The 25,943-nt window shown below is 35.0% G+C and overlaps 1 protein-coding gene and 1 pseudogene across 1 annotated transcript; both read right to left on the reverse strand.

Annotated features, from left to right (window-relative positions):
• Window positions 1-10,461: 10,461 nt before the first annotated feature.
• Window positions 10,462-12,913, reverse strand: LOC113283672 (phenylalanine N-monooxygenase-like). Its single transcript, XM_026533000.1, has 2 exons — window positions 11,655-12,913; window positions 10,462-11,289 (listed from the first exon to the last, which is right to left on the reverse strand). The coding sequence occupies exons 1-2, from the start codon at window positions 12,726-12,728 to the stop codon at window positions 10,657-10,659; spliced, it is 1,707 nt and encodes a 568-aa protein (XP_026388785.1). The 5' UTR covers window positions 12,729-12,913; the 3' UTR covers window positions 10,462-10,656.
• LOC113280081 lies at window positions 12,750-23,354 on the reverse strand (annotated as a pseudogene).
• Between the last annotated feature and the right edge of the window lie 2,589 nt (window positions 23,355-25,943).

Below are 25,943 nucleotides of genomic sequence, written 5' to 3' on the forward strand. Positions count from 1 at the left end.
TCAAGAGAAATCGGTAGGATTGTGGAATTATCTTGCCAATTCCGCGAACCCAGTCCGCAGATTCAGTCCGCGAACTGACGGAAGTTCTCGACCGAAAATTTCTGCTGGGATTTTCAAAACTCGTTTGTGTGCTAAGTCCGCGAACTCAGTCCGCGAACTGACGGAAGTTCTCCACCCGAGAATTTCTGCTGAGTTTGGAAAACTCAACCGATTAGCTTAAGTCCGCAAACTTGTATGTGAGCTTAACAATTATGATCTAAAGATGTGCCCTGAAGATGAAACATTAATTATTAAGGAATGCTTTATGCAAACCATGGCTATAATGTTCATGAGCCGATTTTAATCGAATCGAATCATATTTGTTTCAATTGTGTCTTGTGTAGTTACATAAGATCTCATAGAAATTGAACAAATCTTAACTAGTTGTTTTGAGTCAATTGAACTAGTTATGGTGAAGAAGAACATGATTAATATGAGATGCTCATATGGTTGACCTTTTGGGTTATCATGTTGAACCAACATACGTGTACTCGTTTGGGAATGGTTTTCTCAAACCCAGTAAACGTGTACCCAAGTGTGTGTGACAAGCTATGTATTTCGATCTAACGGTTGAGAGATATTGGCTTGAATCTAAATCAGGTTTTCATCTAACGGTGAATAGAGTTTTGCTTTGTACCTAAGGCAAAACCCTGATTTGAAGGCTATATAAAGGAGACATCTAGCATTGAGAAAACCTAATCCCCACACGTCTGTGTGCTATTAATGCTCTGGCTAGAGTCGATCTCCATTAAATCTTGAGTTTCTTCTCTAAACTCGAGTTAACGACTTAAAGACTTCATTGGGATTGTGAAGCCAGACCGATATTACTTTTATCATAGTTGTGTGATCTGATCTTGCAACTTATATCGTACGAGTACAATCGATTGATTGGCTTGAGATCGTGAGAGTTCTCCGATAGGCAAGATAAAGAAGTCACAAACATCTTCGTCTCACTGTTTGTGATTCCTCGACAATCCGCTTGTGTATTCAGGAAGGATTGTAGAGAGGTGATTGATTAATCTAGGCTGTTCTTCGGGAATATAAGTCCAGATTATCAATTGGTTCCTGTTACCTTGATTTTATATCTAAAGACGGAACAAAACCTAGGGTTTATCTGTGGGAGACAGATTTATCCTTTCGATAGACTTTTCTGTGTGAGACAGATTCGTTTATTATAAAGTCTGTGATTTTGGGTTGCAGAAACTCTTTGTTGTGGGTGAGATCAACAAAGGGAATCAAGTACGTAGTGTCCTGCTGGGATCAGAGGCGTATGAGTACAACTGTACCTTGTATCAGTGGGAGATTGGTAGGGATTCAACTATATATCATTTCGAAGTTAGCTTGGAGTAGGCTAGTGTCTGTAGCGGCTTAATACAGTGTGTATTAAATTTGGACTAGGTCCCGGGGGTTTTCTGCATTTGCGGTTTCCTCGTTAACAAAACTTCCGGTGTCTGTGTTATTTCTTTTCCGCATTCGTGATCATCAACTTCTTTAATCCAACTTTTGGTTGTTGATTGTAGTTGATTGATCCTTGGACATTGGTCTTTGGTGCCGTCCAAGTTATCTCTCTTTGATAAAGACTCGCTATTGATTTTAGCTTGAGTAGAAATCAAATCGAGAGATTGAGATAATAAATCCTTGAGATACTTTTTATCTAGATTGAGTATGACTGTCTAGTTGATTCTCTAGCAAAGTATTTCGGAGTTAGTCCATACAGATTGCTAAGAGAAATATTGGGTGGTGTTGTTAGACCCCCGCTTTTTCATAGGTGATAGATAAATGGATGTATTTGAGTAAGAGGTGATGGAGTTGCTTTTGTAATCCAAATTCTTGGTAAAGAAATAAAGAAGTTGTTGGTGTTCAATATGCAGGGCGGATGTTGAGAATATGAAGTAAAGTTATGCATATATGGAGATAGTGATGCTGAAATAGTTAAGCTGAATTGGTGGAAGTATTGCGATGTTGTATTTGTGGAATTGCTTGAGTTGATGGTGGTCTGTTGGTGGTATGAATTTGCAGTGATGAACTGTGGAGATGAATCTGATTGTAGGATTGTAGTAAATGGTATGTGTTGGACTGGTGCAAGTATAATACGAAAATGATGCAGTTAGATGGATGTGTATGATTAATAGTTTAATTGAGTTGCAGATGAATCTATTGATTTTTCAGGAACTCAATTGGGTTGATTGTTGGAGCTGAACTTAGTGGTGGTGGTTTCCTTGGAATGGAATTGCAAGTGATGATATTTGTCTATGAATGAGTTAGTAGTTGTGGTGATGCTGCTCAGTTGGTTGTGATGGTGGTTTTAATGCAATAAGGGTGTAGTTGAGCTACATATGTTTCACAAGGAAGAGAAGATAATGACCTCAGAATAGAGGATAAATTGTTAGTGTTACAAATGGGTTGTTGCAATGGTGGCAGAACTGGAATAACAAAGATGTAGAGTTGAAGCTAAGCTATTACTACATATGGAGATGAAATATATTATGGTGGTTGTGCTAATATGATGATATTTAGGGAATTGTGGTAGTGAATTGTAACTGGTGGTGATTTCTGAGAAAAGATGGAGTTAATTAAATGTATGGGATGTTGTGGTTGAAGTGGAGATTCATACATGAAGATAGTGGGCCTGAAATGGATGAGTTGAATTGTATGTGTGTGTGATAAGATACAACTGTGACAAATGGAGCTGGTGGAGGAATATGAGGGTGGAGATGGAGTTAATGAAGATGAGGTCTGTGTTATTATTGGAGGATTGTATCACTGGCAGTGATGTGGATGTTTGGTTTTGCTATGGATGTTGATGCTGCCATGGTAAAGACAATGGTTGTGATTGAAGTTTAATTGAAGCAATCATGTTAGTGTTGTGATGAAAATTATAGTTGTAGAATGAATTTCCATTAGGATGATTAAGAAGAAGACTTTGTTGTATGAGGTAGAGTTAGGCTATCGGCTGTAGTCTTGCTATGTTTTTGTGTTGCACCTTGATTGCGTTTTTGTATGTTTGCTTGTGTATTTGCCTGTATCTGAACCCTGGTTCCAGTTAGATGTCTGACTGATTTACTTTGTCTGACTCAGTGAACCTTGACGAGTTGACTCGTTTGACTAGACTTGACCTTTCATTTGGACTTTGACCTTGAGTGTTGACCTGACCATGGACCTGGACTGTTAGTTGACCATTTGACTGTTAGTGACCGTTAGTAGACTCAGATGGACCAGGCCTTGTGTAATGGGCTAGTTTAGTGGGCCGTTCTAGATCAGACCCATGAACTTGGGCTTAAAGTTAGTTTTTCTTAGTTTGGTGACTTGGACCTTTACGGTCCGAATTGACCTTTAGTTTCTTCTACAAAGTTGTAGATATTCTTTAGACCTATAAGGTGGACTATATACCAACCTAATTGAATTAGTAAACCTTTATTTGTGCTAAAGATAAATAATGAAAAGATGCAGAACCATAAATGGGCTTAGAACCATTAGATAGTTCACTTAGCCTATAAATAGAGAATTGTATGAGATTATGATATGAGCCTTGTATGAGACTTTTGGCTAATATCTTAGAGCGCTTGTGTGTTTAACAGTTAATCTTAATTAACAACGATCGATTCAACGGATGAACCAGCGGATTATGGATCTCGAGGTAGGCGAGACTTGTCATCAAAAGAGGTGCGAATCGATAACGAACAGTCTTGTATTCATTATTGTTTTACAAATCTATCTTTTCTGAAATCCATCCATATCTCTGTTACTATATGATAGTGTATGCATGTATTAGATGTGTATAATACAAACTAGTTTTCTTTTACATTTTGGGATGGGATTGGATCTTTAGAAACAACTAATATCTGTGTTTTGGGAGTATTTACTTATTTTCAAAAAGTGATTCTTTCCATTGACTAGAAAGTTGTTACATTTTTTATTTATTGTTAGCATGAAAGGGAGAAGGTTTCATTTTGATTGGTGTGAGATGTGTGCCCCAAAAGTTATATCTATATTTTTGCGCTAAAGGAGAGAAAAATTGGTGCCATTAATAAACTAATAGGTGTGTACTCGTGTCACTAAATATTATTTTCCCTATTTTTGCATGGGCAACGCATGTCTCATACATGGATGTTTATTGTTTCTTTTAAATTACTTTCAAAAACTATTATATTATGTTTTGGTATTTGGAGAGAATGGTGTTGAGAATCTTATATATGATGTTGGATTTACGCGTGGGAAGGTTGGGCACTCCACTGTGTAAGCACTTCTATTGGAAATAATGTTGTTACCATTAGTTTCTTTGGACACTTGATATGCATAGTGCGCGTAGAATGAGATACTGGTAAGGTACATATCGTTTATGACTTCGAGGCCGGAAACTTCAGGGGGGCTTTAATGATCATCGAAGAATCCGCAACAGTCATGCCTTGCTACTCCGAAGGATTACGTCGCTTAACTATTATTACTGTTGTGAATGTGTCGCAAGATTGGTTGGTTGATCTTTATATTTCAGTTCAACTATTATTTTCAGTATAACTTATTATTTTATTTATGCTTTATCTGTTTTCCGTGTTTTATGATTTTCAGCAAAACATGCATTGTCTTTAAATCATTCTAGTGATTACTTGAAAGTTAGTTATTATTTCTACTGGGCACCCCTTCTAGGGATGATGTGCTCACTATATTCTCACTTTCAGTTCCAGAGACAGATCAAGTTGTGCACGTGGAAATGAAAGCTTCGAGGAGTTGATTTCGTTAGTTGGTTAGCTTCCTGTATGTTTATTTTGTGTTTATATTCTATTTGTAAACCAGCCCACTATTGAATATGTGTCATTTGAAAGGAATTCTTGTATTTATTTCAGAGAGGGTTTATTTTCGGGTTAATCTTTGTTTAAAACTTCTTTCTTAATGTTTAATTAGATGTTTTAAATCCTTACTGTCTCAGTTTACACTTAATCTTTTGGATTAGTCAGCTACTAGCTTAGGGGGCGCTACAATATCATAACAAGATTGAAAAATCAAGTGTGAAGAACAATTTTCCTACAATAACAAGTATTTAGAGATTTTATTTTCAAATCAAATTATTCTATGACATAATATATGATAATATATTGCATATTATGTGTGTAAATATATAAATTTTAATGTTAAATTAAAACAATAAAAAGAACAACACAACTAAATCACCGTGGAACTTCTCATTTGACTACAAAAAATTAGATATAAGGTCCAATATTTGTAAATGTGAACAAGAAACAAACAACTTTGGATTCTTATTATAATAAAGCACCATAACATATGGTGCTACTACACTGATTATTAATTTATATATTAGTTGGGCCTTATTGTAAGCTTAAATTTTTTGTTATCTTATAAACTTATCGGGGTTATTTTTTAGCACACTGGCCCAAGCCGGGACTGGCTAAAAATATTATTTTAGCGAAGTTATTAATTTATGGCGGATTAATTTAACGAAGTTCTACTGTATATAGCAAACTCAATAACTCCTTATGTCATTATTATTACTAGATTTGTGCTCATGCTACCCACAGTGCATTTTTTTTTCGTGTGTGGAGCTTCACCCCGCCACGTGGTGATGCATTTTTTATTTGGTGTGCACGGGATTCGCCTCACCCCGTGACAATGCGTTTTTGATTTGGTGTGTGCGGGGCTTCGACCCGCCCGACCCGATGTATTTTTGATTGGTGTGGTCGGACAAATACATTAAATAAGTGGAGAATATGTGCAGATTTTACTTATTTTTTTCTTTTTCTTTTAAAAGGTTTCTATTTATTTATTACATATTTTAACTAGTTGGAAGCCTAACAATCTAAGCTCCAAGCAGCGTACTACTATATTAGTCGAACAGATTGTCGTGCTAGCCTACCAGCGAGCCTTATGAAAAACCAAGCCGAGGGAGTCGAAACAGGTAGTGTGTCTACGGTCTTCGCAAGGGGGGTAAGCCGAGGGATCCGAAGCAGATAGTGTGGCTATGGTCGTCGCAAAGGGGTCAAACTAACTCTACCGTCCATGTCCAACTCTGTAATATTGCGCCATCTGGGGCTCGAACCCTCCTGGAGTGCATGAAACCAGCTGAGCTACAAATATGTGGAATCTATTTCCATTTTTATATCAATTTGGAAAAAAAAAGTTCTAATCCGGTAGATACTCGATTTCCAAATTGAATTTTGACTTCCATAAAATTCCAAACACGATAAGTTAGGTTTTACTTTTGAGTATGTAATTTTTAAACCAATCATATATTGCCAAATGTCATGACCTAAATATTGTCATGTCATGAATTCCAAATCAATTTTTTTAACCTTTTTCCTATTCTTTTTACACTTATTATACGTTGCCAAGTGTCCTCACCAACGCTCGTTTCAAAAAACTCAAAGTAGGTATATTTCGGCCAATAAAAAGTGAGTGTTTCCTCACCGTTCAACGTGAGAGCTTTATTTATCTAGGTCTTTTAAGTCTTTGGATTTTCTTTTTAAAATTTTTGGTACACTATGTCAGTATATTTTATAGTGGTTAAATTATCCTCTGTTAATTTGGGTTAACAGTTTAATGTAAGAAGAAGAATATCAAAAAACCACCCCAAAATTTATCAAGAAACTAATTTCTTTTTTTATAGATGATAATTTAATATCTTATATTACATCCGTTCTTAAAAAAGAGGTAATGTCACTTTTTTATTTTAGCCTAAAAATATGCTAAATTAAAAAGACAAAAAATAACCCTGTCAGGAAAGAAGGGAGTAAATGTTAACAAAAAATAAAAACTTTGTATTCCTATTTTTGGACCGACCGGAGGGCCCGAAGGAAGGGAAACCCTTATATGTCCACTATTTTGTTAAATGATATGTAACGTAAATTTTTTGAGTTTGATAAAAGATTGGAAATTTGGTCACTTTTTTATTGGACAAAACTGTCCTTCCCTTTTAGTTCAATTTCTACAATATTTTATGTATCATATCTTTTTAGGGGTGTAATTGCCAAGCGAACTAGAATATAACACATTTAATAATTTGTGTCTTGGAATTTTATTAATTTTATCACGTTGGAAAGATTTTAAAGAGATCTACACAATGAATAAAACAACAATATCAAATTTAGAGCTTTTACAAAAAATTCGGAAGTGTTTATCCTTTTATGAACAATTTTTTAAAAATTTAAAGCATGACCATTAAGCAAACCACCACAAATGGTACATAACATATTATGTATCCATACTTTGGTTTATGCATCAACAAATAATTTGTTGTAACTAATAAAATGATGTACTACCTCTGTTTCAGGAAAAATGATATTTTCACTTCATGCATGTTAGGGATAGCTATACTTTCGCCGCGTATCAGGAAACTGAAGTGATACCTTCACTTCGTGTCAAGAAAAGTGATACTTTCACCCCGGGTCACAAAAAGTGATACTTTCACTCTGTGCGTGTCTGGAAAAATGATATTTCACCCTGTGTCAGGAAAAGTGATACTTTCGCCATGTGTCAAGAAAAGTGATACTTTCACTCCATGTTAGGAAAAGTGATACTTGCACTCCATGCATCTCTGGAAAAGTGATACTTTCACTCCTTCTTTAGAAAAATCATATTTTCGCCCCATGTTTCGCCCCGTGTTGGGAAAAGTGAAAGTGATACTTCCCCCGTGTTAGGAAAAGTGATACTTTCGTCCTGTGTCAGGAAAAGTGATACTCTCACCCCGTGTCAGGAAAAGTAATACTTTCAGTTCGTGTGTGTCAAGTAAAGTGATGGTTTCTCCTCATGTCAGGAAATTGATACTTTCAATCCGTGCGCGTCATGAAAAGTGGTACTTCACTATCAGCAAAAGTGACACTTTCAATCCGTTTCATGAAAAGTTATACTTTCACCTTTTCTATTTGGCCTATTGGTGGCAAAAACGAAACAACGAAAAGTACCTATTTTTCTGAAAGAGAGGTAGTACGTGCCAAAAAATATCATTCCAACAAAAAAAAGATGCATAACGATTTATGAAGCCACCATAAAGGATACATAACTACTCATGCGTTTCTATTTTGGTGATGCATCCAGTAATAAGGTTATGTAACCATTAAAACGAAGCATATGCCTCAAAAGTAGGATTTTAGCGAAAAAGGATGTATAATATATTATGCAATCAACGGTGTTTCATTTTTATTTTGGACCGACCCTCAACACCGTGGAATCGGTGTTCTAGTAGCCAATAAGACACTAAATTGTAATGACAATACTAGTTGAGTTCTATTGAAAACTTAAATCCTCTATGTATTATCTTATTAATATGGCGACATTAGTAATTAAAGACATTATCCCTAATTAGGAATTACAAAAAATATTATTTTAGATAAATTATTAACTTGATGGGATTAATTTAGAGAAGTTATACTCTAAAACTATTTTAATGGGCCATTTTTTTTGTTTGTTTGAAGGATTCTATTGTGCAAAATGGGGTTACGTTTATCGCCTTCAATATTGGATATTACCATTCTACCTTTCCTTTTATTTATTTTATATTTTATTCCCTCCGTCTCACCATTAAATGACCTATTTATTTTTAGATTTTGTCCCACCATTAAGTGATCTATATCACTAAACAAGAGATATTTCTAAAATTATCCTTTTAATTGATTATAAGAAATATAAGAAATATGCATAATTTAATAGGCATGTTTATATTCGTTACATAGGTGTTTTAAAATGCTTTTTGATGGTATGAAGTTTGCGAACATCCATGGTGCAATTTGAGAGATAAATTATTTCAAAATTTCACTAGTTATTATCTATAAGGGTATAATTGTAAAAAAATGCTTAAATATACTCTTTTTCGTTGCTTGCCTTAAAAATTGTGCAAACTTAAACTATGTCACTTAATAGTGGGACGGAGGAAGTATTTAGCAAAGATAATTGGGCCTTCAAATCAGTCGATAACTAGGTCGTATTTGATGTGCCCTACTGACACATCTAAATTTAACGGTAAACGTTTTTTACGGTGAAGATTCTGTATCAAATTAGTGATATGATTTTAAGAAAACTGCAAACATATATGCGTCCCGTTGTAATGTTTAAAACTCTAGCTGTCAACATTTATTTCTTGAAGCGACTAGCAAAAACGATTTGTAACTATAATTTTTACGACAAAATATTAGATTAAACCAATTACGACCAGAAGTTCAGCATTTCCCAGCCACAAAGGTGATCACAACTAGCAAATTTAAAGCACTTCATAGCCAAGTTTACATATGAACAACTCAGAAAAAGAAGGTAAAAAGGAAAATCAAAAAGAAAACTAAGAATAAAATGAAAATTTTAATCGAACCTAATTTTACCTCATGAAAAATTTAATCTAATCATAATTATTTAGCCGTTTATCGACAATATTAGGAAAAGAAATAAAAACAAAAAGCAGATCATCTATTTTTTTTTTTGAAGCATACAATTTATTATAATAAATTTAGTTTACAACTTGTCGTGGGTATATGGTATCCACAGAGTCTTGAAATAAAATGTGACTGATAAAGGATGGGATTGCCTGGTCCCAAATTATGGTTGAAAAATTTCCTTCCTGGCTTACATCCACTGCATGGTTTGCCAATCCGTCCGCTGCTTGATTTCCTTCCCTGTAGTTGTGTTGTATAGCGACATGCGGGATTTTCCTAAGTCTCATTTTTATTTCTTCGATCATTCCTGCTATGCGCCAAGGTGGCGACGTAGTTGATGTGATGAACCTCATGAGGTTTTCTGAATCTGTTTCAAATAGGATTCTAGTCCATTGTCTCTCCGATGTTGTTCTTGAAGTTAGTGCTGTCGTAATTCCTAGTGGTTGAGCCATAGCTATTAATGTTCGTGCATCAGAGTCTCTACAGATGAATCCAGCTCCTACAAATCCCGGATGTCCTCTGACTGCTCCATCTCTGTTAATCTTAATCCAGTTGATATTAGGAGTGGACCAACCTACCAATATTGTTGATGTTTTATAAATGGAGCTCTCTACAAAATCCGGTTGATATTGGGAGTGGATCATCTATAAATGGGGCTCTCTACAAAATTGGTTCCCATTTATTACCTTAGGAAATTTGATTTTCAGTTGTGATGCAATTGCAATCTTGGATTGTAGTTAGGCCGTAGTTTTTTCCTCCTCTAATTACACTTCTTTTTTCTTTTATTAAAGATTTTAAACTTTTCAAACCCCATCTAGAGTCTAGACTGCGAATACCACGTGCATCATGCATGGTACATTGCTTTCTCTCATTAACTTACTTACCTCCATTCTCAAAGGTCCAAAACCAAAATATAATAATCAAAGAAGATCGAAATGACAAAGTTCAATCTTCAAGAATTTATTGGTTTTTTATTTCTCCATACCTCAATCAACCATTATAATGCATCTTGATCGTTCTTTTGATCAAGAAAATGCAACAATTGAAAAAAAAATTAAGTGAAAATAAAGAATAAGATAAATTATCATTTTTTTGACATGATCTTCAATTTTTTTGAAAATTAAATAAATTGAAAAGGAAAAAAGTAAATAAAAACTCATTACATCTTATATATAATCAATCATTTATGTAAGATAATTAATAATATAGCTCAAGGTGCACGAAACTGATCAGAATAAGAAGAAAACTATCAAACAGTTGGGTAAAGGTGGATGGGCAGCCGTGGCTTGGCAAGAGCACAAAGTGGTTTGGCCAAGAACAGATCATGGCTGGACTCACTGAGTCCGATGGTCTCGCCTGGTGGTGCACTCCAGCTGAAACCTTGAAGAAGCCTAGCCAACAGCATCACTGTCATTGACGTCCCAAGTGGGATACCCATGCATCCACGCCGTCCAGTGCTAAAAGAAATGAAACGAAGATCGTTCTCGACTAACTCCACCACCTGTTCACCGGATCCATCCAAATGCCTCTCGGGTTTGAACTTGAGCGGTTCATCCCACACTTTAGGATTACGGCCAAGTCCTGTGCGGCTTAGAATTACCTGACTTCCCTTTGGGATGAAATATCCGGCCACAACTGCATCGTTTATCGCAACGTGTGGTAGGTTGAACGGTGCAATTGGGTGGAGACGGAATGCTTCTCTGGCGCATGACTTGACAAAATTTAGACGTGGGAAATCTGATTCTTGTACGAGTCTGTCTTTTCCGACGACCCTGTCGATTTCTTCTACGGCTTTTTGGAGCAGTTCAGGTTGGTTGATCAACTCCGCCAGTGCCCATTCAACTGCATTTGATGGATTGTCTACTGATGCATATATCAAATCCTACACACACAAAAGAGACACCATAATTAATTAAAAAAATAATCAATAAAACGATATATTTGATACTTTATTAATAATTAATCAACAAATATATGAATTCTGTAAAATTGTTAAAGAATGAAAATGTTTCAACAAGTTTTGGTCAACCAAGTCAACTCATAGTGGAATGGTCAAAGCAAGCCTTCATGTTTGAATCTTCCCTATGTACGTGTTTGCATGGCCTTAAGAATCATGACCATATGTTTTATAAATTGTACTTAATCAAGTGGCGGTCATATATATATATGCATATAGACAGAGATAAATTTAGATATGATCCATGCATAAGCGTACGTCAATTCATATACTAGGATGAAGGATCTTACCGCTGATTGAGCTTTAATTTCATCGGTCGATAGGATGGGGTTCCCCTCAGCATCCTTGAGAGAAATGAGAACGTCAAGGAGATCCTGTGGTTCTTTCTTGTTGATAAATCTACTACCATCAGCTGATCTCCATTGTCTGATTCTGTCATCAATAATAGGATCATGGTAACTGTTAACGATCTTTGAAGCTTTCTTCATGAGCTTTTCATGACCATCTAAATCTAACCATCTCAAACTAGGCATAAAATCTGCTACACTGAATGCGTAGAGCAGAGATAGAACATTGAAAAGTGATTGGACGTGTTCCTCTTCCTCAACACCAGGACCTCCATCTTTTCTTCCTTTACCAAAATACCTAATATTGAACATCAGTTTTCTAATGACATTTCCACTATACATTCTTGAAACTTTCCTTACGTTCACAACTCCACCAACATCATTAGTAGTAATGGCGTTATCAATGCATTGGTTGTAGATATATCGAACAAGGTTGTCGGCTTCTTCGGATCTCTTTTCAAGAAGCCATCTGAGTCTCAAAGGAGACATAAGTTCAGAAGCCACCACTCTTCTCATCTTCTTCCATTGATCTCCTAATGGCGCAACAGCAACTGATAAGAACCCACGGCTTGAATATTCAGTACCCATTGTGATGGGCCTTGACGCAAAGTTAGCATCTTGTTTTCTCAAAAACTCTCTAGCAATCTCAGGTGAAGTCACTGGAATTATATGGGTATTTCCAAGACGAACACTTAAGATGTCGGTATTCATCTCCTTCATGAGTCTCTCTATCCATCGGAAAGCCGGCTTTTTGTGAAACAAGTCGGGAAGATTACCAACAATCGGCCACGAAGCAGCTGGTCCCGGTGGTAGTGTAAGAGAGCTAGATTTTGTTTTGCTTTTGGATTGGATTTGGATGAAAAATGCAAAAACGGATACTAGTAGTAGAAGCGCCGTGGTTGGGAAGGTGGAAGTCAGGAAAAGTGCACTGATTCCAGAGACAGCTATATCGGGAGCACTACCCCATCTTAAAGGCAAGAAAGTAGATGAGACCAAGGTACTAGTATTGTTCTTCATGATGATAACCAAAATGATCTCCTAGTTGGTGCTAGTAGTTGCAGATTCTTGTGATGCTTCCTGATCGACCTTTAGTACTATCTAGTAGAATCTATAAGCAAATAGCTAGTATGTTTATGATCGAGTATCCTTCTCTGATATGTCAAGAATTGGAATCAGTTGTGATCCCTAAGTTGTGTTACTTGAGGAATGGGGTCTTATATACCCTTTAGAGATGGGCTATTGTTGAATGGTGAGTATTTGAATGGGGAGAGAGTTTGGTCGTGTTTGGTTGTGAGGAATTTACTTACACGGACTTCACGTGAGAATACAAAGATATATGTCTTATGTTTGTGGTTTGTGCCTTGTGGGTGATTAGTACGTAGTGGTCTTGTTTTGTTTTGTTGTGTTATTTGCTTGGCATTTGGCATAGAGGTTAGAAACTAAACAAAAGTTAAAGCATTTCGCATGATTATAATTTCTTTAATCAGAAATTATTGAGATCTAAATAGACTAGTTCTAGTTTTTTTTTTAAGGAAATCTAGAATTTTGTCACAAACTTTGGTAATTTCGTGACAATCTTGTCAGGAAAAAAAATCTTCCAAAAATACTATTTCGATTTATTCTGGTACTTTAACACGGTAACGTGTAGCATTGTGTTTTGAACTTGTAGTTACAATGCGATGGTTAAACTGACTATCTGATTTCAAAATTAACCAACATTCTAATGTAATTTATCCACCTCAAAATATGCTACTTACCGTTTAGAGAACTATTACATGACCCTGTTCCGCAGTTTCTTTCTGCTCTTCAATTATTTATTAAATTCAAAAAATCATGTCCCATATGCAACCAATGAGATCCAAAGTTTTGCTCATTGTTAATTAAAGGGTTAGACTGTTAGATGTTTTATTTGCAAAAGTCTTAGGGTTTCGCACCCATCTTTCGAAACAGTTGATTTGATTCAACTAGTCATTTTAGATCGTTTGTTCATTACTATGACAAGGAAATCATTCTGGCAAAGAGATCATCTGTGAATGACTCTTCATTCTTTTTTAATGTAAAATCCAGATGATAGGTGGGAGTCGAGGGATGGAGATATGCTGATGATATGGTGGGGATGTGATCAATCGAGAGAGTACCCTTTGTCTCATGCCATGTTGGAATGAATGGGAGAACTTTTATTATGTTCTGGTGTTTGCAGCATGAAATCCGTGGGTTTGGAGAATCTGCATTGAAATGATTTACCAATGTGTACATTGCACTAACTCTTGCACTACTGTAGTTGGGGAGAATTTTGCAATAATGTTAGGTACATTAAATTTGGAGATACTGTTTAATACTTCTTCTTCCCACCCTGTGGACTATATAAATTTTGCATGAGATACTATACAAAAATATATGTACGAAAGTGTTTCCATGTTGATCTTTGGAAGTTTTCATATATTTATGCCCATCACGTCATGTGACAGTGGCATATAAGTACTTGGGTCGGCTTTTTATCTGACAAAAGATCAAGTATTCGTTTTCCTTGATAAGTAAGTCCATGATCATGCAATCTCCATCTCTAGAATTTCCTATTTTTACACTGACATTATTATATATTTTCTGTAAGTAATAAGTAATAACCAAATCAACCAAACCAGAGCATATACCTTTCATATGATCACTGGAATCTAACATGAATTAATTTAATACAGGTTATGAGCAAGTGCATGTGATCACGTACAGTCCACTAGCTTGTTGCATTAATATACCCACATGCAATATCACAAGAGTACCGTCCCATTCTTTTCGAAATACCATTAAAACTAACCCTGGTGAGAGTGTTAGGTACCGTTAATTCCATTTTTGGTTTCATGAATACACCTTATGGTTTTTTCTACTGTAAAGAAAAAAAAAAGAGTGAAAGAAGAGAATACTATATGTAAAAAGTGGGACTAAATGTTACCTAGCCCTCGATTTCGTAAGTTTAATTCTTATAGTCATCTAATTTTCAGAATTCAATTCGAAGATTAGTTTCCTAAATCCAATTTTCAAGTTGTGTATCAAGCAAATGCTTGAAATGAAAGCTAAACTATGTTTTCCACATCCAACCATATGATGTAAAGAAATCTGAGCCATCAGATGAAGAGATCCCTTTGGTGATCAACCACTGTTTTACATTGAATCAAGTAAATCATAAAAGGTAACCTCCAATTCAAACCGACATGGATGGAAAGTTGAAACTTGAATTTAACATCCATAAGAAAGTTTAAACTTGAAAATTAGTTGAAAGGGTTGTAATTATATTGTTAGCTAGCATCATGTTTTTTTATTTTTGCACGCGCGTCGCTGAGTGACTATAAACTTGGCATCTAGCTAGCTAGCAACAATGGTGGCATTGAAATTATCTTTATCCAGGTTCCATGTGCACTGTGAGTACAAATTTAACATTTGCAACATATTATGTCATGCATGTACTTGTCTTTCGTTTTGGTTGGACAAAGTTGAACTTTTACAAGTAACATCCAAGGAACAATTAACAGTCAAACCCAACTATATCATCAGCAACTACTGCAACAAGCAATTACAGTCAAATTCTACTAGCCAGCCAATATATACTGCCGAATTTGATCATGGTGTTGAACACACGTGGGTCATCCCACGCGATAACCACCTATACAAACCTTTTTTTTTTTACTACTTATAGATTTGGTGGTATATATTGGGAAATGTCACTCACTTCTACCAACCGGGATCTCACATGTATGTCCAACTGTGATATATTTTGTGATTCTGCTGAGCATGATCAAATTCAGCAAACAGAATCATAGATACTGTATAGTATATGATTATATTACTACCAGCAAGCCAACAGTATCATTAGGCAGTGCCAGTTGCAGCGCCGCAGTATCTTGGAAATCTGCTGCAGATTTGTTTTGGAGTATTTAATATGTTCTTATTTCAGTTATAAGTTCTGGTGTATATTTGACGTTATTGCTGTTAATGAGATCAAACTTCAAAGCGCATATAAGGCAATTATAGCACTCAAATTTGGAGCACAAAATCTATATTTCAGAACTGCTTTTTCCTTTTCTGATTAAAAGTATGTCAAATCGGGCGTTAAATATTATTTTTTTTGGCTAAAATTGAAACTTATACCAAAGCAGTGTCTCCAAGTTTGGTGTTGGAGATTGAATGTGATAAAGGCATATGAGTACTCTTTGGTCGGATATTTATATGAAAAATGAAAATGGGTCATATGCCCAAATACTATAAAGTATGCAATTGACCGATGGCTAAAAAAGATGTAATAAAACTTAACTCAGTTAAATATATTTTTTACCTTTAACTTTACCTTTTATCGCGAAAAATGTTTTAATTTCCGGAATAATTTACAATTTTGGAAAAGACAAAACTACAAGAAAAAAATAAAAAAAATTCATAGTTGATATGAAATTCGGAAAAAGATAACCAATTTGAATTACGTACCCCAAAATTTATTTCATGTAAGAATATGCATTATGCACCCAGGTGCAACCTGGCTAAAATAAATTTCCAATAAAAATATGCATATGCATTGTCCACTCCGTTGCAACCAGGAAAAAACTTATTTGTTATAAGAATATGCATTATGCACTCAGGTGCATTGTATGTACTTCGTGGATGATTCTTTATTTATCTTACTAATCGTTTTTTCTTTTTTTGGTAACAGAGGTTTGTTCTAGTAATCGCTTATAATATATCACATACAGCCAAAATCACTAGTTCATGATCTCGAGAAATAAATCCGCCACGCCACCATTATTATCACATACATCCTTTAAAAGTAAAAGTTAAACCAGTATTAAAGAAGAAATAAAAAACAACCAACAAAAGATCGAGAAAAATACACATTATGCATTTGGGTACAACCTAACCCAGAAATATTTTTCTATCAGAATATCCACTCAGGTACATCTTGTGTATCTCGTAGATAAATCTTGATTTATCCTAATAATCACCTGCAATACATCATACACTACTAAAATCATACCTATACATAATGGAAACTGAATGTCACTTTATTACTGCATAATGCATGTAAGGATGTTTAACCACTACCAAAATCACTATTGATCTAAGGCATAGTGGTAATTATCACCAGCAATACATTATACACTACCAAAGCATTAACTTAGATACTACAGATGCCTAATCAAATATCCCACTAATTAGACAAGATTAGGATGTTTAACCACTCCCAAGAGATTCACTTTCGTAATCATCTCTTTATGCCATTGTAAATGACATAAAGAAAAACCTTGATAATGGAGTTTTCTACTATGAAAAGCTACGAAACCCGTCTCTTTCCAAAAGAGCCTACCAAGTATATAATGCCTTCACCCTAAAAATTAAGAATTTACGTAAAAAAGTCATTAAAAATGATGAAGTCGATGAGAGGGAAATTAAATCGCATGCCTTGCTTACTCTCTGTTCTGACTGGGTAGTTTAATTGTAATACCCAATTACTTTCTCTTTCTTTTTGTTTTTAATCGGTAGATAAGGGTTTTATAAAAAAGAATACAAATAACTGCACGTAGATACAAGTTACAAAAAAAATCCATTGCTGTATCATGTGTGCCATATAAAACTTTCTCTCTCAAAAAAAAAATCGATTGTTGTATCATGTGTGCCATATAAAACTTTCTCTCTCCGAAAAAAAATCCTCCCAACGAAACCCTAGCGCCGTTTGAGTCTTTTCTTGCTCGGATCTTGCTCTATTAGAGCGGATCTAAGTAAGAGAAACTCAAACCATCTTCTCCCTTTGCCTTTTCATCTTTTATTGCTTTGATTTCATCTTTTTAGGTTAGTTTATGGTTTAAATCTGATTGATTTCTTTGATAAATCTAGTTGGGTTTTCATCCTTTAAGTTTTAGATCGGTGTAGAGTAGTTCTTCTCTGGTTTGTGTAGATTCGTTATTAGGATTGATGGGTTTTCTCTCTTTGCGGAGGAAAATTTCTGTTTTCAATACTTCTTCAACATCTCTTAAATCAGGATCAATAGCAGCAACAGAATCACTTGTTTCAAAAATAGCAGCAACAATCACAAGAGTTTCAACTACAACAGCAATAACAATCACAGAATCAACAAGAAGAATCACATAAATAGCAGAAAAGATCACATACTCAACTCTAAGATCAATCAACATAACATCTGATTCAAAGAGAAGAAGTAGCAAGATCTTATCAGTAATCAATAACCCTGTATTGGGTTCCTTTCAGTTACTATGTTACAAAAAAGTGGATCATTGTATGATCCTGCCTCTCCTGTTCGTGACCAGGAAAGGAGTGCTATGTGTGGTTGTTCATCTCCACACACCCAAAACCCTGAGAGATGGATGGATCTTTTTTTGGATCCTAACAATTTTACCTTGTGCAAAATTGTTAATTGATTTGGAAGAAATTAGTTCTTTCCAAATAATACCATCTAAACTTCATAAGAAGGATTCAATTAGTTGTATTATTGGGTGATTCTCTTTGCTATGTCTTTAGAGTTCTTAGTGTCCATATTAGTCAAATCTGCTCAAGTTTCCTACATCATATTTGTAAGTGTTGTTGCTCATATTATCCTTGTAATTTCTGTTGCATACACTTTCTCTGTAATGGTCCCTGTAATGGTGTTGATGAAGTTGTAATGATCCCTTAAGGTGCTTTTGACTTAAGTTTTTCTATTAAAAAAAAAAGATACAAGTTACAAATTTCCAACTACGAATTGATATAAAATTCACTCCAAAAAGAAAAAGACTGAAAATTGCAGCAACCAACATGTTGCCAAATAGAAAAATTCTAAATCACACACGCATATCACTTCAGGGTGGTTGGAAAACCACTCTCTCCCAGTCGATCATGAACTATTTAAGTTAGGAGGTATAGCCAGTCAAAAATAGTATGTTTGATCTTCCAATTTTCTTTGTAATTGTGAGCATCTTGTGGTTTTTAAAAGTGACACACCATTTCTTATCATCAAAAATCTTCGCCAAAGATCACGGTTATCATTTGTGTTTTTAATCTTAACAATACCTATGTAAACACAATCAAACCAACCTCTACCGTATCATTAGATTTTTACTGAACCCTCCTTCGCCAATATGCATCTTTCCACCTTGATTTGTTCGATTGTTGGATTGATTCTTAATCACGTCATCTTTTTTCATCTAATTTTCTTTCAAATTCGTGTGATTATTTTTAGAACAACAACAATGAAACAAGGAAAACACTAGAGACGTAGAATGGTGGAGTGCAAACAATAACTGTTTTGAGGTGTGCGAGATACATGAAGAAAAATTCAAAAACGAGAAAAGTTCGAGCCGATTGATGATAATATAATAATAAAAATCTAATGAGAGACAGGGGTATTTTAGTCAGTTGATATTAAAACCACATGTAAAGACATAAAGGCGTAGATAAATAAAGTTTCCAAGGCCTAGATAGATAAAATTCCATCCCACTTTGAACTGGGAAAAACCTCCCTTCCTATTGAGCGAAATAGCTTTTGTGGTTTTTGTGAAATGATACTTTTGATTAGGACACTTTGCAACATATGATTGGTTTAAAAATTACAAACTCAAAAGGAAAACTTAACTTACAGTGTTTGGAATTTTATGGTAGTACACACTAGTGGAAAACAGAAGTTCGGCGACCGTCAGGACAAGTCATTTATACGAGTTAAACGACCGGATTTAACCGTCTCTGTTGAGGTCTCTGATAAAGCGTTGCTGTTTTGTACGACCCTTATCCTTGGGTCTCAAAACAACGACCGATTTTAAGGGTAACGGTGTACAGACTCTTACTCGTGGGTCTCAGATTTAAATTATAATATAAAAAAAAATAAGAGATTCAAATTTGCTGAAATGCCTGAATGGCTAAATCTGAAATAATCTGACTGTATCAAAGTCAAGTCAGGTCAAATGGAACTCAAGATAAAGTCAAGTCAAATGGAACTCAAATTAAATTCAAATGGAACCAAATCTTAAACTCAAATGCAAACTCAAACTGAAAATTCAACATTCATTCATTTTATCTATTGGGTTTAAAATTACAAAAAAGGATGGAAATCCTGAGTTCGGAGCAATACATATGTTCGAGCTAGCTAGTAAGTTCTAAGATTAAACAACATGATTAACTAATAGACAATTGACTAAACAACAAAATGTTAAAATTCCCAACTCCCCAACTGAGCAGATACTTCATAATGGTGTATCTGTGTATTTGTAGCAAAAGTAAGTTATAATTCTGAAAAATAGTAGAAGTAAAGGGACATAAATGTGCATAGCCAAAGAAATTAGATATGATGAGTATGACTTACCAGTAAATAAGTGATGGGTATGGTCACTTCCTTCAAATTAGACTTAAAACCATGCCTACAGCAGATGATACATTGATTAGTCGAGAAATTGGATGGTACAAGCACAAGGTAAACACCAAGAGAAGAGACAACAAGAAAAGAACACCAAAAATTATACTTATGCATCTAACTGATATGTTATGGATATTAATCATACAAACAAAACCATTGTTCATGCCTCCACTTTATAGTCTTTATCAATCAAAGAAATAAATGAAAGAAAATGTAATGGTACTAACAATTAGAGAACTTATCAAAGCCAAAAGAACAAAATCATGCATTTGTACGCAAAAATTTTATTAGGGCCACCCAGTTTGAGTTTTTCTACAAGATCAGGGACTAGAAATTTAGAAGATAAGTTAGGTATAAATTTAGTTCCTGTTACCACTATTTCCAATAGCAGTTCCGTAGACAAATTTAAAACATCCGGTTTTAACAATAATACGACCATACCTCAATCAAATGTTCAAGTAAGCATCCACTACACAATAATTATTGTACACAAGTGCAGTAGGCTAAAAGAATAGACGCCCAATGCTTAAAAATGACCAACACTTGATGATACTAACTGTGGGTGGGGGCTTAATGTTTAAACAAAAAGGACATATGTAAGACTATTAAGAAGCAAATAAATTGAAAGAATAACAAGGGAACATTCATGTTATCACAAGAGTGAAATTATGCACTTCGTAATTCTAAAATATATAATCCAACAGTCTAAATTGAATTCCATCATTTGAACATAAAGTTTGAGAATAAAGTTTGAGCCTAGTTAGCTTTAGGGAAAGTATGAATACCTAGTAAGGAAAACGAGAGCCAGTGCGACTGCTAAAGATTTTAATAGACGGTTAACCCAACTGCAGCTATGATAATACCTGAAGAATTCATTTTAGAAATTACATATTAAGCATCACATTCTTAGTTCCTAAATGTGACAGTAAAACACATGTGTAAAATGTAAAACAATCATACAAGAAACCAGTATTATTATCTGAGCTTCTCTATAACAAAGACTAAATTGGTTAATAAAATCTTAGTATAAGATTATCGGCTACTCTAATTCATCGTCAGTTGGTTAATTAAGACGCTAAAGAGGGACTTTTTCCTCCACTCGTGCCGGATAAGAGCGCTTGCCTTACCATGGTTGTTGATCCTAGCCTTGACATAAGTCAATTGGTCCAAAGCTTTCTTGGTACCGATGGTCAAGGTGTTCTCATTTGTACTGAAACTATGGGAAAGCTTGGCACCAACATCTGTATAGGTCAAGGGACTGTCAATGTGCCAGTAAGAAGCATTGAAAATAACACACACATCGACAAAAGAAAACAAGGAGCCTGGCAATCAAAAAAAGAAAAACACTCAACTAAAAACAAAGAGTCAGTCATCCATGTGAAAGAGCTCAAAAGAAAATACTCACAAAGTGACAACACCAATCATGTCAGCATTTGTGAAGCTCACTCCAGCATTCCATTTGGTGATGTTACCGGATGCAGTGTCGTAAGAAATATCAGTACCAAGAGAAAGAAGGGGTGTTCCTACAACCCAGAGAAATTGACCATGGGGTTTGCTGTCAAGCCAATGCTAGTACTGATGCTGCTGTACTCATGTTGATACTGAAGCTCGAGCTGTTTCCAGGAAAAACACTCAGAGATGTGATTAATCACTAACATAACCCTCATGTTACGATCATCAGAAACACAATACAACAAAACACAATACATACCTATTCCCTTAGATGGATATCTTCAATGCTTCCTTAAACATAAAGATACCATGAACCCTCCGACTACCTCTGTGAATCTCCACCCTCTATAAACCGTACACTACCTTGCTTTCTGTTACACTCATCTTCTCGTCGAGCTGTGTGGTCCACCATGAGAGCTTCAGCAAACCACCTCTACGCAAAATATCCACTTCCTAAAGCCTGTAATTATATCTCGCTAACATAAGTAGCTTGGCTCACATGAGGTGATGGATTTGTAAATTGAATCAGAGAGTCCCCACTCTGCAATCAGACATATTTATACAAAAAAATCAGGAATTTATATAATAAACATTTAACAAATGATTATAAATAGAAGTATGCAGCTATAACGGAAAACATAAAAAAGAAAACAGTATAAATCCTTTTCAAGGAGATAATGTAAAAAAATTAAATTAACATTACATCATAACATACTGGTGGGCCAAGAAACAACAGATGTAGGAGGCATATTTTTTAAAGCATGAACTAGTTACAGAGTTATACACGACTAAAAGTGTAGAAACAGAACTCTCTACTCTTAATTTTTTAAGGTCATGAGAGAAAAAAAACTGAATGAGCTAGGCATATATGCTTAGGAACTCCTGTGCTCTCTACTGACTAGTTTGGCCAGTGACCATATAACAGAACATAGACATTTGAGTACATAAAACACACACACACACACACACATGTGAATATCTATAGGAAACCAAAAGATACAAACTACCAGTATAAAATAATGGTGTGAGTCTCCTTCCCAGACCATGTGTAGACAGAACCAAGCACACCCAATAGAGTAGCAAATTCCATTACCAGAGCGACAGAATCTGATATAGTTAACACTCCGCTAAAATTTCTTGGAGAACATACATGTCATGTATAATGAGCTTACAGTGCAGATCATTCCCAAAATCAAAAGTGCACACACCTTAGACTTGTACTTGTCACCTGTGTTACCCTAATATCGCATGGGTAATATGTGCACATAACATTAGGCTAGACATGGGTGATAGCTACATGGATCAGAATCCCCTTGTATTGCTAAAGAGAAAACGTCAAAAATTCATAAACCAGCAGTCCATAGTATACATGAACACTGAACACGAGTTTAACCTTCAAAAGGTAGTTGTCATCCAAATGAGTGAATGACGACTCTGGTTCTGACACTGGAAGGATTCTGTAGCTATATGAGTTTCGGCTTTGATAAGATCAAGAAATTGACTTATCATTTGCACAACCTTGATCAATGACAGTGTCCCATCTGGAGCTTTTGGTTCTTTAAGATACCCAACAAGATAAGTTGGAAGAACTACGCACCTTTGCGTTCAGGTTTATAAACATCAAGCTGTAACATGTATTAAGTGCATACCTCTTGAGGAGACTGACCAGCCTGCGAGGATAATAGTGCCATATTTCCATTAAACTTGGTTGCAGCAGCTGGTATGAGTAAGGGAGAGAAGCGGCCATCGCCTTCAGTACCAGCTCGATACACTTGGACGTAATAACTTGCAGGATCAAATGAGTGGTCCACCATGAGAGCTTCAGCCAAACCACCTCTACGCAGAATAGCCACTTCCTAAAGCCTGTAATTATACCTCGCTGACATAAGGAGCTTCCTTAATAAATGTACGATAAACTGAAGGGACACTACAATCAACATCTAGTGGTACCATTTGCATATACCTCGAACTAAAATTCACATTAATCCTTCGAAACAACCCCAAATAATAAAAAATATACACACTCCTAATGTATCAATCTTACCTAATCACCTGGATGTTCAATTTCTAGCATCTTCATAAGAAAATCATGGAGCAAATGTTCATCAACACTAAATTTTGATTGCAAGTTTATTACATGGCCAATGACAAACTACATGGAAATGAATCAAACTAAAATTTTATAAAATGCATCATGCTTAATGTGCAGACGAACTTTTTAGTTTTTAGTGATTCACCCTATGTATAACTTCCCAATTTGATGGCTTCCCCACCAATGTCCCAAGAAAATGCTTAAACTGCAAGTTGGGAAATTTCTTGAAGGATTGACGAAAATCCAGAAAAATATGAACAAATAACTTTCATGGCATATTGAACATTTCCTTTTAAGGTGGGTAATGAGGATGATTCTATACCTTACCTAAAAATTACGAGAACCCATTACTCAAAAACATAAACCCACCTACATACAAACAACAACAACATCAAACACAAACAAATCTTAGAATCCTGAAATCAAGAGAACACTGTTAACTAAAGAAACACCATGAGAATCATGAAATAAATACCAAACTATGATGGGGTTAAATCCAAGAGTCATGAATCAATGTAACGATTATTAACATGAGGAATCAATAATCATGTACTTATGTAATACAATATAGTTATGAATCAATCTAACTCAAGGATTGAAATCTTAGAATTTAAATCTTCTCAGATTGAAGAACGAGAAGTAAAAACTAAAAACCTTAAAAAATATATGAAAAGCTAAATCTGAATAGATCGAAGAAATCAAAGCTAGTTCTGAATAGATCGAAGAAATCAAAGAACACTTCAATCCAAACTATTACCAGGAAAATCAGACCTTGAAAATTCACCCTAACCCTAATAATAAAAATTAAATTTTTGTAATTGAAAATGATGTATAAAATTGAGTCATAGATGATTACCCCAATGAATCGTAAGAAGGATTTTATCACTGAAATCAATTATTTGTTTCAGGGTATTAACTTCTATTTCACCTTCCGGATCTGGATCCAGTGTAGAAGAAGAAGATGATGGAGGTCGATCGAGAGAAAATTAACGTTTACACTTACGGAGATAGAAAAAAGAAGAGCTGGAGATGGAGAGGAGTTCTGCTGTGAGATGTATGAGAGAATAAAGATAATGGAAGATAAAGAGATTGAGATGAGTACAGACAGCATCGATAATAACGAAGTCTCTACTTCCAGATCGAGCCGTCCATTCATATAGATCAATGGCTCATATCTCAAACGTTTCTCAGCCGTTCATCTAACAACAGATACATCACTAATCATGGGTAGCGGAATGGGTCCCTGAATGAGGATAAAATAGTAAATATTCAGAGACGGCTTTTAACAGATTCCGAATTTTTTTTAAATGAGAGACCGCTCTTTGTAGTCAGCGGTCCGGCTACCGTCATTGAGGGTCTCTGATGTGGGTGGTAAAACACCCATTTTCCACTAGTGACAAATTCAATTCGGAAGGCGAGTACCTATCATCGTATGACTTTTTTTTCCAAATTAATACATAAAGAAAAGAAAGAAAAAAACACATAATTCACACATATTTTTTACGAAAATAAGAGAATAAAATAAAACAAAATCTGCACATATTTCATATATTTTGTCTACCTATTTAATGCATCGAGACGGATGGGGCGAAGCCCACGCACACCAAATCAAAAATGGGGAAATTATTGTTTGGTCTTTTTTTTAGGTGGTCCAAGTCTGTTTGGTCCAGCGGGAAAAGGCTTTCCGTCTGTCCCGTAATTATTTGAAAATATAAAATGGATGAAAATACTCCTCAGTACTATTTAGCATTAATTTCCGTAACATTCGTACGTATTTCGATAATTATTTAAGTTCATGCTCTCTGATGAACTCTAAACTTCCTACTTATTTTCTTATAGAAGTTCATTATGTTTGATGAACTATCAGGTGTTTGGTAAAAAAAAAATAGATTCGAGTTCATTCTTAAATATGAACACACAAAAAAATTCTTTATTATGAACCAAAATCAGAGTTCATTCTTTCAAATGAACACCCAATCAAAAATCCGAGTTTTTTCTTTCAGATGAACACACAATCAAAGTTCATAATTATGAACAAAAAACCTAGTTCATTCTTTCAAATGAACACCCAATCGAAATTCATTATTATGAACAAAAATCAGAGTTCATTATTTCAAATGAACACCTAATAAAACAAAATTAAATCAATTTATAAAACATAGTTCATTATTTCATATGAACACCTAATTGAAAAACATAGTTCATTCTTAAAGAATGAATATACAACAAAACCTAATTCAAACTCGAATCTTCAACATCAACAGAGAAAAAAGAAAAAAACCTAATTAAATCTTCGACAACAGTAGATGAA

This window comes from Papaver somniferum, chromosome 5 (genome assembly GCF_003573695.1).
Source record: "Papaver somniferum cultivar HN1 chromosome 5, ASM357369v1, whole genome shotgun sequence".
Taxonomy (NCBI): domain Eukaryota; kingdom Viridiplantae; phylum Streptophyta; class Magnoliopsida; order Ranunculales; family Papaveraceae; genus Papaver; species Papaver somniferum.